Here is a 20,961-nt window from a genome sequence, read left to right on the forward strand (position 1 = left end):
ATCTGCAGTATCTGTTCTTCCTTCTCAATGATGCTAACTACTGACAGTTGAAAAGTGGTATCTATTATACGATGATGGTTACTAACCCACGAGAGAGATACACTGCTGGTAGATACTTGAACGAATTAAAAGGTTACCAATTAGAATCGAATTTAATGAGTATTTTTGCAAAATTGAGAAATACGGATCAATTTTGGCGACAACCGTCCAATAATGTAAAATGCATGACTTTGCATTACGGTCCAGCGACGTGGTTTTTGACTTTGAGTCCTAGTGAATGGAAATGGTCCGATTTGGGTGAATATTTACGAGATATGAATCCCGATAAAGAGAAGTTAGGCATCAACGAACTAATCGCATACGATCCTGTAAGTACTTCTAGATTCATGTGCATAAAATTCAAAGCCATGATTGATTTTATTTGTTCGTCCGATAATCCTATAGGAAAGATTATTCATTACTTCTGGCGACTGGAATATCAACGTAGAAGTATGCAGCACATGCATTGTATGATTTGGATAAAAGATGCTCCAGTATTAGGAAAATCGCCGGATGAAGAAGTTACTACGTTTATTCAAAAATACGTAACGTGTGAAATTCCAGATGAAAATGTTTCGCCAACGTTGTACAATACGGTAATAAGTGATCAGAATCATAAACATAACTCGTATTGCATGCGTACGAAAAAAACGGAAACTAATATATACAGAAAGTGTCGGTTCGATTTTCCTCGGCCAGTTACTGAGAATTTCGTTTTAAGAGACGTTATCACTTCGATAGTCGGTAGAAAAAATTTACGCAGTAAGAGCAGATTGTACGATCTTCCTCGCAAGGAGTCGGAAAGGTTTATAAATGATTATAATCCGTCTATCAAATTAGCCTGGAAGGGAAATATGGACATACAATTTATTAGAGAAAAATCAGAGTTTTTAAACTCATATTTAACAAAATACACGACAAAGTCGGAAAAATGCAATACAGACTTTGAAGTGATAGATTCGAATAAGTCCTTGGCATCGAAACTGTGGAATTTTGCAATGCGTTCATTAAATAACAGAGAATGCGGTGCTTTAGAAGCTGCGGATACACTATTAGGGAATCCCTTGTACGGTACGGATAATGATACCATGGTCAAATGGATCGATGTTAATGAGGTGAGAAATAGAAAAGTTAAAACATTTAATGAAATTTAAGCTCTTGATGAAAATTCTACGAATATTTACTGTTCGTCACTCATCGATGATTACTAATTAACTAACTACGCTAATGTAATATTACAATGTGCGTTTCATTGCGTACGTATTAGGCAACAAATACTGAAAAATAAAGCATCGAATGCATTGATTGATGCTATCTGCGCGTATGGTGAACGTAAATATTGCAACATTCAAGCGGTTAGAAGATCTGTCGGAAAACGCTTCGAAGAACGAACACAACAAGATGTTTCGGAATTTTTTACGGCTCTAATGTCGACGTATTCCGACATCAATGATGTATTAAAACTCGAATTAAAGCACGTAACATGTTGCTCGAATGTCAAATGTAATTACAATGTAACTAAGCTGGAAAGCAGTAGTTTGTTAATATTACCTATACATTCGACATTAAAAAGGAAAAAAGGTGTCACTCTACAAAGTTTGATTAATGTAGAATTTTCTAAATGGGAAACGATAAACGGCAATTGTAACGAATGTAAGGGCACCGTGTTGAAAAAGAAAACCGTAATCGAATCAACTTTATCCGTCGTAGTAATACAGCTCAATTTATATACTTTTATAAACGGTGCTTCTAAAAAAATTATCAACAATCGAATGACCGCCGTGCCGACGAGTAATATCACGATTAATAAAAAAAAGTACAAGCTAATAAGCGCTATATTTCACGAAGGTGAAGAAATGAATCGTGGTCACTACACGTGTATGTTGAGAGCTGACACAAAATCGGAATGGTATTACTCTAATGATATGGAAGTGTTCAAGAAAAAATGGCCCAAAGGAGCACAAGGGGCATAAATATTGTTCTTAGAACAGATTAAATAATGGCGCTGTATAAAGGCTGCCGTAAACGCTACATTAAAACATCAACTGTTCTAGCGCTGTATAAAAGTTGCCGTAAGCGCCAAAATAAAATATCGGCTGCTCTGGCGCTTTATAAAAGCTGCTGTAAGCGCTGCATTAAAACGAGTGCAATAAGTTTCTAATTTGACCTAGGCTTCATGACATTTCAAAAAGTATCATCAAGAAAAAAATTATCAGACAGAAATATGTATGTCGTGTTAAAATCGGAGAGACGAAGAAAAATATATGGTTGCGTTCTCACGAGAATGGGCGATGGAGGGGCCCATTCTTTATTTTCAATATTCATACAAGAATATAAATTCATTCTGTTGCAATTGAAATAAATGTGCAATGTATCGTTAAAAGTTATTACAATTATACAAACATTTACATATATGATTAAATAAAATATATATGTATACTATAATATAATTATATATTTTATATATGAAGACGTCGCTCAAGGAAACGCTCTAGCAGAGCGTATTGCGGAGGCTCGTTCGTTTCACTGATGGAGGTCTCCCACTCGCGGCGAGAGCGACTATCGAGAAGGTCAACGGCGAGGTGCACAAAGAGATCTTCAGTACTCCCTACTGGCCGGTCGATGCTTGTCAGCGAGCTGACCGTAGTCTTGATGCCGTGGAATATCTTCCTAAGCTCAGCAGCGGATTATCCCTTCATCTTTGGCAGGCTTAAAAAATTTGTTAAATAAGAGCGGGTTAGTAAGCGTTTATTTTCGTAGTAGTCGCTTAGAGTTTGCCAGGCTCGTTCATAATTGGCTTCGGTAGAACTGAGGTCTCTGATGAGAAGATCTGCTTCGCCCTTGACACAGCTCTTCAAGTAGTGCATTTTTTCTACAGGCTTTGTCGTCTTATCCTGGCCGATGAGGGAGACGAAGAGGTCTCGGAAGGCCGGCCAATCCTCGTATCTTCCCGTAAAGGTCGGCAGCTGGATTCGAGGTAGCGTGGTGCGAGGCGCCGATGTTGATGTTTCTGAAGTAGCAGAAACAGCGGCGCGTTCCTTTTTCTGGAGAGTACGCCGCATCTTCAACATCAGGCCCTTGTTCACTCGGTAAGACTCTTCGCCGAGTGAAGGTATGTCCTGTTTAGCATAGACGTCATGTTTTATTTCGTCTACACGCTCAGCCAAGATATCATTCATCGCATCGAACTTCTCCCACAGTTTGTCGAGATTCAGAAGCCGGGCTTCCACCGCGCCGAGTGTGATGTTGGCCTCGCCGAGCTTCCGAAGGTTATCGTATGCGCGCGAGATCTTGCCATATAGCGCGGTGGCGTTGGTAATTATAGTTGCCGTGTCTGCCATCTCTGACACTGTCTTATTTTTCAGATGCACTGAAAAACTCTACGCTTCCGTGGCACCGGATTCACAGGAGGTTCTGGAGGATCCGGCTCGAAGGACCAAAAATAATGTGCGCGACAGGAGGCAGGATAAGGATGTCGGAAGCGAGAAGACGGCGAGGCACTACACTCGACACACACGTATCGTTTAATATAACTATATTTGAAACTAAAACAAAGAAAAATACAAGTACTGAAACCGCACAGAATTTACAAAAAGATAACTGATTAAGAGAATCCAAAAGAAATAGCCGAGTCGGTAATTAATAATTAAATGTTCCGCAAGCAACGGTAATTAAACGTGGTAAAACGAAAAAAACAAGCGATCCTTTTTCGTACAGTAGAAACACACTCTTAACGCGACGAGCAATCGGAAAAGAGCGCCGCGATCACGAGAGAGGAGGTTTTTATAGGCCCGTGTTTCTAGAATAGTCGAGAATAATTCTCTTTATTCTATCGTTCGGCTGAGGTCGAAAGAGCGTTTTGTGTAATTATTTACTTTTAGAAAAATAATCTTTTTGTTGTTAACGGGACTAAAATGTATCTCCTCTCGCGCGACCGCGGTGTTTACAATTATCGATGAGTCGACGTAAGCGCTTTCTTTTCGCAGGCGCGGGGTACGTATACGTATACCAGTGCGGCCGAGCGCTATTTTAAATAATGTTAATTTAAAATTATGCATGATGCATGTTGCATGGGGATGAAACGGCTGCATGAAATTTAACGCAATGATGTTTTAATGCTCTTAATCCTGCAGGTTTTTTAAACGTTCGAATCTCGAACAACATATATGATTAAATAAAATATATATGTATACTATAATATAATTATATATTTTATATATGTACATATATACCATATATTTCAATTATTTTGAACTGTATTGCATAAATTGTTACTTATACAAAGTTATGTGATAAGAATCGAAAATACATATATTTGTGATACTTGAATTACTAGAAAGCTGCTCTATATATCTGTACTTTAAAAAATAAGTGATATCCTAAAAAAATCATAAAAATGAAAAGGTCAGGCCATGTTCAAAAGAAGGTACTCAAAAATTTAAACGATCTAATAATAAATTATCACGAAAAGTAACTGATATGTTATTCAAGGTGCCAGTTCAAAGTGAACATACGTAAAGTGTATATTATCTAAATTTAGTAATAATATATTACCATGAAAAGTAACTGTGATATTTTATTCAAGGTGCAAGTTCACATTGAATATACATACATATAAGTAAAACTGATTACAATTTGATTCTAGAAAATAAGTGCGATATGTTATTCTTAGTGCACAAAATATAATAGTCGTTTATAGAGATTTGATTTGAAATTCATACTAGCCCGTACAATGAAAAATAATTGCTCGTAATGCCAGAGTACCAATTTGTTAATGACTCAGAAAAATAACATGGCGGCCTGCTCTCAAAAAACTTTCGATGGGTAGAATAAATAATTGAAATAAGAGTTGTGAAAATTGTATAAATTAAAAACCTCCAATCTTTCTTTAGTAAAATTTCGAATTTTCGTATCAACTTCCGATTTGTGTTATACCGTATTTTCAGGGAGTAAGTTATTGATCAGAAAACTTTGCCTTGTTGCTCGAAACGGGTGTATATTAAGTAAAATTTATAAATGTACAGTTCTCAGGTCAACTACAATAAAGCTATACGCTTAAAAAGTTTACTGATTATTTGTCGTAATATACAATAAAAAATTACATATTAATTATTCAAGATACAAGTGAGAAATAAATATCATTAAAATATACAAAAAAAATATATCAATTTGACTCTGAAAAGTAAGTGACATGGTTCTCAAAGTGCAAGGTTTCATTTGACTTACAATTTTCTTCAGAAACACAGAAGAAAAAGGTATTTGTATATAGTTTTGTATATTCACTTCGTTGTGTGTGTAGAGCTTTTAAAAATACGTTGAATTTTTATTCTAATCTAATCTTCTTCTAATGTAATACTTTTCGTATTTCAAATGTTGTAGTAATTATTCTGTAAGAGCTTTGACATTATTTCTAAATGGACATCGAGAAACATCATAGTTTTTTGAGAGCAGGCCGCCATGTTATTTTTCTGAGTCATTAACAAATTGGTACTCTGGCATTACGAGCAATTATTTTTCATTGTACGGGCTAGTATGAATTTCAAATCAAATCTCTATAAACGACTATTATATTTTGTGCACTAAGAATAACATATCGCACTTATTTTCTAGAATCAAATTGTAATCAGTTTTACTTATATGTATGTATATTCAATGTGAACTTGCACCTTGAATAAAATATCACAGTTACTTTTCATGGTAATATATTATTACTAAATTTAGATAATATACACTTTACGTATGTTCACTTTGAACTGGCACCTTGAATAACATATCAGTTACTTTTCGTGATAATTTATTATTAGATCGTTTAAATTTTTGAGTACCTTCTTTTGAACATGGCCTGACCTTTTCATTTTTATGATTTTTTTAGGATTATCTATATTTTTACACATTATGCATATGCGAGGTTGGCCGTAACCTTCTTCAGCATCTCCAAACGGTACAGAGCATTCAGGCAATGCATGTACATGTTTTTTACATAAAAAACAAGTATGTGCACCTGTTGGTTGATCATTATTTTGACATACTGGACATGAATTATTAGAATCAGACAATACCTTAAAGTCAGGTTCTTTAAGAGGCGTGGAAGTTATAGGTACATCAAGTATGTTTTTTGTATGAACAGATACAATATTGTCATTATTTTGTGCTTCAATAAGTTTTGTAGTTCCATGTAAAAAATGTACATGCTTCTGAACGAAGGAATCAACACGCAACAGTGGACAATCTTTTAACAATAAAGATTTTAATTTATTGAATTCACTTTCGACTGGTGCACTAGAAGCAGGTATGCGACCGTAACCAAATTTATCTGTATAAACATTTGTCCAAAGAGATAGTGATCTAATATCAATCATTAGACGTTCGACTAATTGAGGATAATAATGTGGGTTAATTCTATTGCCTTCATTTAAAATAATTAATGATTTAACATCACTTAAAATTTTTTTACCCCACGTGGTCCATGAATTTTCAAACGGATTAATAAAATTCTCTATTTCATTCGGTTTGCTTTCAATTTCGTCTTTAGTACTATTATCGGTTTCAAAGTTTTCTAATTCCAATCCATTAGTTGTCATTAAGTTTATTAGTTTAATTCTTGCTTCATCACATTGCGTAGAATTGCCATTTTCCAAATTGCCATCGGTTTCGGATAATGCTATTGTAAAAATATACTTAATTATTTCTTTAGCATTTGAGACATTTCTGCAAAGTATTAATTGACCAAGTGCGTGAAGATAAAAAGTTTTTACTCTTTTGTTTAATGATTTAAAAAAGTTAGAGTATGATTTTATAAAATGTGCGACGTCAATTCTAATATAGCATTTAGGTAAAGTGGAATTTTTACATGAATCCGCGTAATCTTCTATATTAGTATAATTGGTAAAAGCGCGAATAATTGCAATTAAAAGTGCTTTTGAGGAATCGCATACCACTTCTTTGGGTATCAGTGCACCAGAACGTACCCATTCTGCCAAAAAAATGTATCGAATTAACATTGTGACTTTCACTTATCATTTGGCAAATTGAAAATTGTCCACTTTTGCAATTGATAGCACAAATATATAAAAACATATGTTTGGATTTTGATCCATCCGCCTTATATAATTTTTGAACGATGCTACCGCTTGCATCAACAAATATACACAAATTGTTTTTGTTTTCAATGGCGTATTTTTTGTAAACATTAAGTTGATGATTACTCCAGTAATGAATAAAAAAAGGATCTAATCCAATATTATGTATTACATTCTGTAATGACGAAAATTTTAAAATCACTAATGCTTTAAAAACATCTGGATCTACGTAATCTGTTATTGCCGCTTCTGATTTTGTTTTACGTAGAACCATAGAACTATATAAATGCGGAGGCTCTGGGTCTCCCTCTTCCATTAGCATATGTGCCTTTTCTGCACGATACACATAAGTTGATTTATTTTGCAATTCTTTCGCGATAATTTTCCTTGTTGGATTTCTTAGATATTTTTTTCCACAATTTTCTTTTCCTTTTGTATACGTGCAATTTAATTTCACGCAGTTAGTGGATGGATCCTTATCTTCTAAAATACATTTTATTGTACTACCGCATTTACAGAATCCTGAAGAAAAAAAATATCGTTTCTGAATCTACAACTGTGAACGCATTAAATATATGAATGTACGCATGTAAGAACGATAGGAGTGATAAGAACATTAGTTCTGAATTACTAATAGGACAAAAATTCATATTTTTATAAAATATGGTAGTAATTTAATCAACTAACTCTGGCTATTTAATGATCTTTATTTAATATTCACGACGTTTCGGCCATGGGTTTCGGCCCTTATCAAGTGCTACAAATTATAATAATGACAATTATTAGAAAATTAAAAAATTAATTAAAAAGTAACTGAGTAACAATAAATATTTCCACACATTAATATGTATCCTACCTAAAACACAACTTTCTATATAGAAACTTAATTTCTGATCTTAAAATGTGACATGATATAATGTGAAACAATTAACTATATTTTTGTGTTGGTTTCAAGCTCTTTATATCAAGAGACACGGTAGTGTCTCGCGACCAGTTAAGGGCGTAGCCGAGACACCGTGTATCTTAACGCGAGTCGGACATTTGAGTCTTTATAATATTTCGAATTCTCAATAACGGCTGAAGCAATCGAGTTTATACTAGACTTAATCGATAGATTGAGTTTGAATTATATAATAAAAGTGTCTTTATTTCTGCTCTACGTGATTTGTAAGCAGAGATATATAATTGCAAAGTCGAAATATGAAAAATTTCTTTTAAGAAACGTCCCCGTCATCATCGACCACGCAAACATAGTAGTATCGTGCTACACGTATTCACACGTATACAACACATGCGCACACATATATCACACGTACACAACACATGAATAGATGCATGTATTGGAAATGTCCATCTCGCACGTTTTACAACAGACGGCGATAGTATGTCGCTCCATGATCCATGATGTTAGATATATGTCAGATCAGATGTCAGATTTGATGACATGTAACCTCTTTGCATGTAACATGTATGTAGGTTACATTCTCTACAATGTCATGTTACATATTAGTTGTAATTATATAAATCTTATATAAATGCCTATGTATGAGTATGCATATATTTTTAATATATAGCGGTGTCTGTGCTATATCTTCAAAAAGCAAAAAATGCTAAAAGAATTTATGCCACATGTAAACATATTAAAATGAACAATGATGGTTACAAGAATATTTGGTGGAACAAGTCCACTTTCGAATGCTATTATTGCCTTAAAAATTAATAAAATTAATTATGTCACAATATATTTTTACGTATTATAAAGTTATCCGAATAAAATCGCGTAATGTTATTTTCATATTTTATTTTATTATAATTATTATGCGTATATAATCGCAGATATAATTGTAATTTTTTCAATTTACTCAAAAATTAATTTAAATAATAAAAATATAAAAATAGGTAAAATTTATTTTGTGCTTTTATAAATCAGTTATTTTATAATAATGAACACTTCAAAATTGCCATGCTTGCTTGTAATACAGAAATCAGTAAGAAATATTTTTCACTATATATGAGTAATAAAAATCATTTGTATCTTGGGAAATATTCATTTTTCGATTATCATACCTTAATACTTTTATGCACAGAATAATGAGACGAATCAGTTGGTGTAAAGAAAACACATAGTTGTCTTAAAGAAAAATTATTTAACTGCTTATTGCAATTTTCATATTTTTTTTAAAGGTAACTATGTGTTTTCTTTACACCAACTGATTCGTCTCATTATTCTGTGCATAAAAGTATTAAGGTATGATAATCGAAAAATGAATATTTCCCAAGATATTTTAATGATTATTGTCTTCGTTCTAAAAAAGTAGGACGTAAAGTTATTCGTCGATGTCGTTTTGGATTTCCTCGTCCCGTTACTGAAACTTTGAATATCAGGGATGTGGCAACTTCGATAGCCGGTAGAAAACAATTGAAACATAAAAGTAGACTTTACGATCTTCCTCGAACGGATAATGAAGGTAATATAAATGACTATAATCCTGTTCTTCTTACTGCATGGGAAGGTAATATGGATATACAATTTATTGGTGAAAAATCATCGCTGCTAACCTGGTATGTTACTAAATATATGAATAAAGCGGGAAAAAGTGAATTATCTGAGAATATTCTTGATAGTAAGGATAACAAAAACAAATCATTAGCGAGTCATCTTTGGAATATTGCTTTGCGATTTACGAATAATAGAGAATGTGGAGCTCTCGAAGCTGCTGATACATTGTTAGGTATTCCTTTGTATGGAACTGATCGAAATACAACCATCAGATGGTTAGATGTTAATCAAATACGATATAGAAAATTAAAAAGTCGTAAAGAAATTGAAGCTCTTGATCCTGAATCTACAGATATATTTTATCAATCTTTGACAGATGATCATTATCCACATAGACCAAACGAATTAGAAAATACGTCTCTTTATGAATTTGCACAGTGGTACGATATCTCAAAGATCAAACCGAAAAATAAGTTTATTGAATATTATAAAATAGGTAATGGTTGTTATCTTAAACGGCGACAGCGCGGATATCTTATTAATCATTTTAGATATAATGTTAATACACAGCCGGAAAATTATTTCTTTGCGTTATTGCTTATGTTTAAACCATGGCAAAAATTAGAGGATCTTAAAAATGAATGCGATACTTATACCGAATCGTTTCACAAAGTAAAACTGCATCTTAAAGAAGCATTGCAATATCATGAAAAATTAGAAGAATTGCAAAAAGCATTTGAAACTGCAAAACAGTTAGTTCAGCAATGCTTAGATGACGATTTGCAAAAAGAGCAGTCTCAGGATGATCCTGAAAATGCAATAGGTATTCAAAATTTAGAGGCTGGTGAAGCAATGCAAGATTTTAAAGATCTTGGTGATAGAGCAATTCAAGAAATTGATGTATCTGACATGATAGTAAAATTAAATACGGATCAAAAACGAGTATTTGATAAAGTTACCAATGCTGTAGAGTCCGATAAATCAATATTACGATTATATGTTAGCGAAGAAGGTGGTACTGGAAAAAGTTTCTTAATCAAGACTATTAAATGCTGGATAAAACAAAATCTCAACAAAGATACTGCTGTAACAGCACCTACTGGTATAGCAGCATTTAATATAGATGGTTTGACAGTTCATAGATTGCTTCAATTACCCGTTGAACATGGTCAAACTCATAAGTATAAACAATTATCTGATTGTGTATTAAAAGTTTTACGAACAGATCTTAAAGATGTTATTCTTTTCGTAATTGATGAAGTGTCAATGATATCTAATTTGACTTTAATATATATTCATCTTCGATTGTCTGAGATATTTGATACTAGTGATTGCGATGATGGTTGGTTTGGTCGAAAGCATATTCTTTTATTCGGAGACTTGCTTCAATTGCCTCCTGTACGCGAAGATCTTATCTTTACACATTTATCCGATCAAAAAATTGCTAATTATCTTGGTTCTTTAAATGCTGTTAATTTATGGATTACATTATTTGAATATAATGAATTAATAATCAATATGCGTCAGCAAGGAGATAATTCATACCGTGAATTATTGTCGCGAATTCGTATTGGTTTAGTGACAAAATCTGATTGTAAAATTCTAGAGAGTAGAAAAATATCTTTCAAAGCTGATTCTTTCGAATCTAGATTAAATAAATTATGTGATTTTATTAACAGTTTATCATCGGACACTGTTTGTTTATTTCCTACTTGTAATATGTGTGATGTCCTTAATAATGCAATGTTAAGTCGCATTACTTCCAAAGAAATATTATTAATTGCTGAAGATACGATTGATTGTACATCATATGTAAAAAAGAAAGTATTAAAAGTATTGTCAAATAACGATGATGATAGTTCTCGAACAGCTAGACTTTCAAAACAAATTACAATTAAAATTGGAGCAAAAGTTATGATTCGGCGTAACATCGATGCCAGTTTGGGTCTTGTAAACGGTACAATTGCTAAAGTAATTTCAATTGTACGAGAAACATCTACTGATGACGTAGAAAAGATTAAACTTCTTTTACCATCAGGTTTAGAATATGAAATTGAAAGAGTAACGGCTAAATTTCAGGTATTGGATAGAGCGTATGTGATTCGGAAACAATTTCCATTATCTTTAAGTTATGGCATCACTATTCATAAAAGCCAAGGATTAAGTTTGCAAAGTGTTGTTATGGATATTGGCAACTCTGTATTTAGTTGTGGTCAAATTTATGTTGCCTTGTCGCGAGTAACATCTCTAGAAGGAGTGCATTTAATAAACTTTGATCCTTCAGCAGTAATAGCTAACAAAAAAGTTATTATTGAATATAATCGTTTAAAACAGATATACAATCCGAAAGCAGAAATGATTGCTGTGTCAAAAGAACGTTGTCGTAAAGTAAAAGATGTTCCATGGGCGTTACCAAAAATAGTTACTTCTGTTCAAAAATCAAATTCAGATCGAAAAATTCAACATACGGTTTCAAATAAAAGAATTCAAAGCACTGCTTGGATCATACGTGGTTTTCAGAATACAGACAAGATTTCATGTTATGCAAATACAGTATTGCAATGTTTATTACATTTAAATATTATTAGGCAGCAGTTGATTAATTGCAATAAAACAGACGTTTTACGTATATTAATGCATCGATATGAAAATGGAATGCGTAATCTAAATACATATGCAATACGGCAATGTTTAGGAGAATATTTTTCGAGTATGGTAAGACAAAACGCGTACGATTTTCTTACGGCACTTTGCGAAAAATATGATTGCATTACAAATTTGATACAACATCAAGTAACTTCTACCAAGCGATGCAAAACATGTGGTAATACAAAAACTATTGTTGAAAATAATATTGCTATTTCAATTTTCCTTGATAATTTAAAGAAAAAAAGTTGTAATCTTAATGAATTATTAAATTCTACATTTTCACATTGGTTTCACTTACACAACGAATCATGTGAATATTGTACTGGAACTGATCAAATATTAAAAAATGAAGTAACATTAACAAGAGAAATAATTGTTATTCGTTTAATACTATTTTTAGCACAAGATGGTAAATTAATAAAAGCAGAAAACAAATTTAATTTATGTGCTGTTCCAACAACTAAAGTATTAATAGCGGGACAATTGTACAAGACGATGAGTGCTATACTTTATGATAGTTCGTGCACCGATGAAGGTCATTATGTAAGCATATGTAGAGAAGGACTATCTAATATTTGGATCGAAATAGATGATGCAGAAGTAAAAAAGAGACAGTGGCCTAGAGGTGCTAAAAATGTTTATATAATATTTTTACAAAAAATAGGTAATAAATAATACTTATAAATTCGATATAAAATAAAGTAGTTATAAAATTCTTCCTAAATAGATTTTTATAATATCAAGTTTATGACTATTACTATTTAATCATTTAATATTGTATTTCAATCAGTCCTATATAAAAAAAGATTTCGTAATATATTAGCAATTTCATGACAACGCTTTACATTCTGCATTATTCGTGAAGTGCAAAAAAATATTTTTTACTTAAAATACAAGATAATTATTTTTATCTATAATAAGCAAAGAGGACCATCGTATTTTGAAATATGACGGGGGTGGTGGCGGGTTCTTTGCTTATTTATGTAAAGATGCTTATCATATACAAAAATGAATGATATAATCTCTAAAAACTCACCTTTAAAAAAAGGTAAAAAAAGGCGACCAGTTAAGGGCACGCCATTAACAAAAATTATTTATTGCAAACTTATGTAGAATCCTATCCTATTGCAAACCCATGTAGAATCCTATGAAAAATTAATCATTGCAAACCCATGTAGAATCCTAGGCAAAATTAACCATTGCAAACCCATGTAGAATCGTATCCATTGCAAACCTATGTGGAATCCTATGAAAAATTAACCATTGCAAACCCATGTAGAATCCTATGAAAAATTAACCATTGCAAACCCATGTAGAATTGTATTAAAAATTATCCATTGCAAACTTATGTAGAATCCTACATTGCAAACCCATGTACAATAGAATTGTATGAAAAATTATCGATTATAAACCCATGTACAATCGTAACAAAAGTAATGAAATAAAAAAAAAATTGCGACAAGTGAAAGTAGAAACTTGTACCAGTGGAAAATTAAAGTTGCAGACATATATATAGTCGTATAATAAATCAGTAAAAATTTAAATTTGCAAATGTAGAATCGTACCATAAAAAAACTTATCTTTTAAAAAAAAAAGATAAACAAGATGCCAAGTCCATTAATATAAAATAAAAAGAAATAAAAAAATGGTAGTTAAAAAAACTGGGCGCGCTGCTAAGTTTCAAAATTACAATGCACCTTAAAGTAACATTAATTAATTTAAACACAAAACATGTTTTAACTGCAATGAGTTTAAAAATAACAATTTAATTTTAATATCATTAGAATATTATTTAGCACCTTAAAGTAACATTAATTAATTTAAACACAAAACATATTTTAACTGCAATGAGTTTAAAAATAACAATTTAATTTTAATATCATTAGAATATTATTTAGCAGCGCGCCCAGTTTTTTTAACTACAATTTTTTTATTTCTTTTTATTTTATATTAATGGACTTGGCATCTTGTTTATCTTTTTTTTTAAAAGATAAGTTTTTTTATGGTACGATTCTACATTTGCAAATTTAAATTTTTACTGATTCATTATACGACTATATATATGTCTGCAACTTTAATTTTCCACTGGTACAAGTTTCTACTTTCACTTGTCGCAATTTTTTTTTATTTCATTACTTTTGTTACGATTGTACATGGGTTTATAATCGATAATTTTTCATACAATTCTATTGTACATGGGTTTGCAATGTAGGATTCTACATAAGTTTGCAATGGATAATTTTTAATACAATTCTACATGGGTTTGCAATGGTTAATTTTTCATAGGATTCTACATGGGTTTGCAATGGTTAATTTTTCATAGGATTCCACATAGGTTTGCAATGGGTACGATTCTACATGGGTTTGCAATGGTTAATTTTGCCTAGGATTCTACATGGGTTTGCAATGATTAATCTTTCATAGGATTCTACATGGGTTTGCAATAAATAATTTTTGTTAATGGCGTGCCCTTAACTGGTCGCCTTTTTTACCTTTTTTTAAAGGTGATACTCATTACTTCGATCAAACTAAACGACCTTTATTAGTTTATCGTAAACAATATTTAGATTATCCGTGTCTTTTTGTAAATTGATTGTGTTGTCAAATTTTTTGATAAAAAACATCTCCGCGATTTCTCTTTTTCGTACATATTTCTCATGATGTAAAATTTCAAGAGCGGACCAATCAAAATCATGACCATTATCGAATTTATGATTACTAATGACTGAATAATTACTATTGTGTACCTTAATATTATTAAAATGTTCTTTTATGCGTGTGCCTAATTGTCGTTTAGTCTGACCGACGTATGATGAGGAACAATTTGCGCAGTTAATTTTGTATACAACTCCTGTTTTTTCTTTTAAAGGCAAAGGATCTTTGACACGTTTAATTAGTGTATTCAATTTTTTCGGTATACAATAAACGCTTTGCATGCCCGTAGATTGCAATAATCTCGAAACGTCTTCACTTAGTTCTTTGACGTACGGTAATTTTATGATGCGGTCAAATTTTTCACTAACTAAATTATCATTGTCAACATTGCGATCGTCGTTTTTTCGTGTCTCAAGTAATTTTAGCCTATTTTTTACAAATTTATTAACCACATTCGACGGAAAACCATTGTTTATCAGTATCGAGTACCGTTAACCTTAGCGATGTTTGCTGGATGAAAACTGTCGTCCGATAATAAAATCGCATGATCGACCAGACTAAAAATGGTATTCTTTTTGTATTTAAAGGGATGGTTTGAATAATAGTCTGATATATCTACCCGAACAAGTGGGTTTCATAAACCAATTAGTTAATAGAATACCATTCTTTCTCATCACAGTAGTGTTCAAAAAATTAATCGAGTCGTTACTTTCAATTTCATGAGTAAATTTTAATCTAGGATGGTAATCATTAAAAACCGACAAAATTTCATCAACACCCTCGCATGGGATAATTGTGAAAATATCATCCACATATCTGCAGAACCACGAGGTTTTGAAACTCAATCTTTCTAGGCAGTTAGTCTCTAAATCATCCATTACGATATCCGCTAATATGGGTGAGAGCGGAGACCCCATAGGACTGCCAAAAATCTGTTCATAATACTGTCTATTAAAAACAAAACTAGTATAGAGTCTAATATGAACTCAATCACATATAAAAATTGGGAAAGATTGAATTTCGTATTGGTTGAAATGTCCATCCAACGCTTTTTTACGCCGCTAATTACTAACTCTTTCGGAATATTCGTAAACAGGGAGGTAACGTCTAATGACACTAGTAATTCGTCATCAGTAATCACCTTATTCCTAATACTCTCGACGAAGGACCAACTATCCTTAACAAAAGATCCCGGTTTCTTAATCGAATTAACGAGTATATTATGGATGTAGTTAGAAAGATTATACAACGGACTACATAATGAAGACACTATAATTCGCAATGGACAATCGATTTTGTGGATTTTCGGTAACCCGTAACATCATGGTAAGTTCCCGTTGGTTACGTTTAAATAATTATACGTGGTCATGTCTATCAATTCATTATCGAGTCAAGACTTGATGAGAGAATGCATTTTATTAGTTAATTTTTTAACAGGATTTTTATTGATTTTTCTGTAAGTCGATTTGTCATTTAATAAAATTTCCATTTTTTCCATATAGTCAATTTTATTAAGGATCACCGTCGTTTGTCCTTCGTCAGCCTTACTAACAATAATATCATCGTTATCCTTTAGAAACTTTTTTGACTCAAAAAAACATCTGAGAATATACTTGTCTATAAAATTAATCCTAAAAAATCATAAAAATGAAAAGGTCAGGCCATGTTCAAAAGAAGGTACTCAAAAATTTAAACAATCTAATAATAAATTATCACGAAAAGTAACTGATATGTTATTCAAGGTGCCAGTTCAAAGTGAACATACGTAAAGTGTATATTATCTAAATTTAGTAATAATATATTACCATGAAAAGTAACTGTGATATTTTATTCAAGGTGCAAGTTCACATTGAATATACATACATGTAACGGGGCTCCTTTCCCGACGCCACGGATCGGCTCGTCGGTGCCAGGATTCGGGAAGAGGGGGGAGACTCAGGTTCGCAATAACCACGCCAATCGTTCTGGTAAAAACAGAGTTTATTGAAGCCGCCCTGCAAGAGTTGACTTATTATCTAGTCTACGCGTACAGAGGAGAATCGCAGGAAGTGCGGACCGCGACCAACTTATACGGACGCGGACACGATTTATAACTAAGGAATACAAGGAATGCAACGGACGAAGCGTGACCAAGTCATACGGACATGGACACGCCTTGGAACTAAGGTTTACAAATGATAACGCGACGGACGAAACGCGACCAAATCATACGGACGCGGATACGTCTTATAACTAAGGTTTACAAATGATAACGCGACGGACGAAACGCGACCAAATCATACGGACGCGGGCACGACTTATAACTAAAGGTTTACAAATAATAACGCGACGGACGAAACGCGACCAAATCATACGGACGCGGACACGTCTTATAACTAAGGTTTACAAATGATAACGCGACGGACGAAACGCGACCAAATCATACGGACGCGGGCACGACTTATAACTAAAGGTTTACAAATAATAACGCGACGGACGAAACGCGACCAAATCATACGGACGCGGACACGACTTATAACTAAGATAGTAGCGTGGCGGACGAAATTTACCCAACGCGGCGTGGATACGAGCGCCCTAAAGAGGGCGAGCTCCGTAAACCGCCTTGGATTCGGGCGCCCTGAGAAGGGCGAGCTCCGCAAGATGTCGGTGGCTCTCGGAGGATCCGGTGACCGAGGGAACTCGGCCTTCCCGACGAGAACGCTCGTCGGCCGGGGTGATGTTTGGAGTGGATCCGGTGCCCGAGGACGCTCGGCCTGCCCGACGAGAACGCTCGTCGACCGGGGCGATGTTCGGAGAGGATCCGGAGACCGAGAATGCTCGGCCTGCCCGACGAGAACGCTCGTCGACCGGGGTGCTGTTCGGAGAGGATCCGGTGACCGAGGACGCTCGGCCTACCCGACGAGAACGCTCGTCGACCGGGGTGATGTTCGGAGAGGATCCGGAGACCGAGAATGCTCGGCCTGCCCGACGAGAACGCTCGTCGACCGGGGTGTTGTTCGGAGAGGATCCGGTGACCGAGGACGCTCGGCCTGCCCGACGAGAACGCTCGTCGACCGGGGTGCTGTTCGGAGAGGATCCGGTGACCGAGGACGCTCGGCCTGCCCGACGAGAACGCTCGTCGGCCGGGGTGATGTTCGGCGAGGATCCGGAGACCGAGAATGCTCGGCCTGCCCGACGAGAACGCTCGTCGACCGGGGTGCTGTTCGGAGAGGATCCGGTGACCGAGGACGCTCGGCCTACCCGACGAGAACGCTCGTCGGCCGGGGTGATGTTCGGAGAGGATCCGGTGACCGAGGACGCTCGGCCTGCCCGACGAGAACGCTCGTCGACCGGGGTGATGTTCGGAGAGGATCCGGAGACCGAGAATGCTCGGCCTGCCCGACGAGAACGCTCGTCGACCGGGGTGCTGTTCGGAGAGGATCCGGTGACCGAGGACGCTCGGCCTACCCGACGAGAACGCTCGTCGGCCGGGGTGATGTTCGGAGGTGAGGAGTGGTCCTTGAGTACGCTCAAGAGACCAGGACGGGACTGGTGTCGAAGTCTCGGCTGCGCCGCTTTATATACCCGTCGGTCAGCCCCCTCCAACTAACTTGGAGTGGGGCGGTCCGGTCGGGTGGGGCGAAAAGGCAAATTCCCACGTGTTCGATGTGTGGTGGCCCCGACAGGGGCCGTTTATATGAGCGCGGGCGGACGGTCGGCCTCGTGCTTGCGCGGCTTCTAGTGACGACAAAACGGGTCGTCACATACATATAAGTAAAACTGATTACAATTGGATTCTAGAAAATAAGTGCGATATGTTATTCTTAGTGCACAAAATATAATAGTCGTTTATAGAGATTTGATTTGAAATTCATACTAGCCCGTACAATGAAAAATAATTGCTCGTAATTCCAGAGTACCAATTTGTTAATGACTCAGAAAAATAACATGGCGGCCTGCTTTCAAAAAACTATGATGTTTCTCGATGTCCATTTAGAAATAATGTCAAAGCTCTTACAGAATAATTACTACAACATTTGAAATACGAAAAGTATTACATTAGAAGAAGATAAGATTAGAATAAGGATTCAACGTATTTTTAAAAGCTCTACACACACAACGAAGTGAATATACAAAACTATATACAAATACCTTTTTCTTCTGTGTTTCTGAAGAAAATTGTAAGTCAAATGAAACCTTGCACTTTGAGAACAATGTCACTTACTTTTCAGAGTCAAATTGATAAATTTTTTTTGTATATTTTAATGATATTTATTTCTCACTTGTATCTTGAATAATTAATATGTAATTTTTTATTGTATATTACGACAAATAATCAGTAAACTTTTTAAGCGTATAGCTTTATTGTAGTTGACCTGAGAACTGTACATTTATAAATTTTACTTAATATACACCCGTTTCGAGCAACAAGGCAAAGTTTTCTGATCAATAACTTACTTCCTGAAAATACGATATAACACAAATCGGAAATTGATACAAAAATTCGAAATTTTACTAAAGAAAGATTGGAGGTTTTTAATTTATACAATTTTCACAACTCTTATTTCAATTATTTATTCTACCCATCGAAAGTTTTTTGAGAGCAGGCCGCCATGTTATTTTTCTGAGTCATTAACAAATTGGTACTCTGGAATTACGAGCAATTATTTTTCATTGTACGGGCTAGTATGAATTTCAAATCAAATCTCTATAAACGACTATTATATTTTGTGCACTAAGAATAACATATCGCACTTATTTTCTAGAATCAAATTGTAATCAGTTTTACTTATATGTATGTATATTCAATGTGAACTTGCACCTTGAATAAAATATCACAGTTACTTTTCATGGTAATATATTATTACTAAATTTAGATAATATACACTTTACGTATGTTCACTTTGAACTGGCACCTTGAATAACATATTAGTTACTTTTCGTGATAATTTATTATTATAAGTCTAAGTCTTGTCGTCTTGTTTCTTTTTCTGCTCTTCTTCCTTTAGTCTGTTACAAATTTGTTGTAAGGGGTGTTTTGTTGTTTTAATTTTTCGTTTTATTTCGTACAGAAAATTTTCATATTTGAAACAACTAAATGTATCTAGTGGACCGTGCAACAAGCAGTCTGCAGGTAAATGAATGAGGCCGTGTACGTTATGATTGATAAACTCAGGACCATAAATGAATATTTTTGAACAAAATACTGAATAAGTTGCAAAGCATAATCATTATAAACTGAATATAATGCAGGACTACATAAAATGCGAATAGCGCATGATAATGTCATAAAATGTGTATACATGTTCTTGTTTCTCATATTTTGTAAAACGATCGGTCCAATGTACAACAAAAATTGTCTTAGTTCAGCAGCTTTAAAGTACTCTATGTCATCTAAGCTTCTTGGTAAGCAGCCAAAGTCTTTAGGTACATAATTCTTTAAAAATAATATTTGATCGTTAATGGCTTTTTTCTCATCATCAATAAAACGAATGTTTTTTGGTCCTCGTACCCAAAACATTATCAGTTTTTTCATTACACCGAGAAATACCAGATGCATACCATCAAAGGGGTACTTGTGAAACTAACCCAATGTTAATATTTTTAAGAGGAGTTGTACCTTTATGAAATTCATCATCTAATTTATTTTTAAAACTTGCATCAGTTCGTAAGTCTACATTGGTATCTGGAAAAGCTAGTCGGTTATTAATAAAGGTACCACTTTGAGTACATTTAGTGCAACTGTAAAATCCAGTGTGACCTTTCGTACATAAAACGAATGATTTAGCTGGAGCATCGCAAAGTAATTTACTGACCTTTATTTTAACAGTTTTATTACATGTGTTAAACCATCCATGAAATCCATTATCTTGCAAATGTTTAAATTCTGTAACAAATTTACTTAAAAATTGATTAACATCAGCTGGTTTTGAGTGGTAAATTCCAGCTACAAAAGGTTTTGACGCATTTTGACTAATTGAATCTACATCTAGAGAAATCAAAATTGGCCAAAATTGACTTTTTGAACTGTTTGAAATCGGTAATCCGTCTATGTTTATA

General features: G+C 34.2%; 1 protein-coding gene across 1 annotated transcript; it reads left to right on the forward strand.

Moving 5' to 3' along the window:
• The first annotated feature begins 318 nt into the window (after positions 1-318).
• Positions 319-12,942, forward strand: LOC114942582 (uncharacterized). Its single transcript, XM_085488095.1, has 2 exons — positions 319-667; positions 9,399-12,942. Exons 1-2 carry the CDS (start codon positions 387-389, stop codon positions 12,940-12,942), a joined length of 3,825 nt encoding a protein of 1,274 aa, XP_085344221.1. The 5' UTR covers positions 319-386.
• Positions 12,943-20,961: the final 8,019 nt, after the last annotated feature.

This window comes from Nylanderia fulva, unplaced genomic scaffold (genome assembly GCF_048542155.1).
Source record: "Nylanderia fulva isolate GAGA-0341 unplaced genomic scaffold, ASM4854215v1 Scaffold620, whole genome shotgun sequence".
In the NCBI taxonomy this organism is placed as follows: Eukaryota; Metazoa; Arthropoda; class Insecta; order Hymenoptera; family Formicidae; genus Nylanderia; species Nylanderia fulva.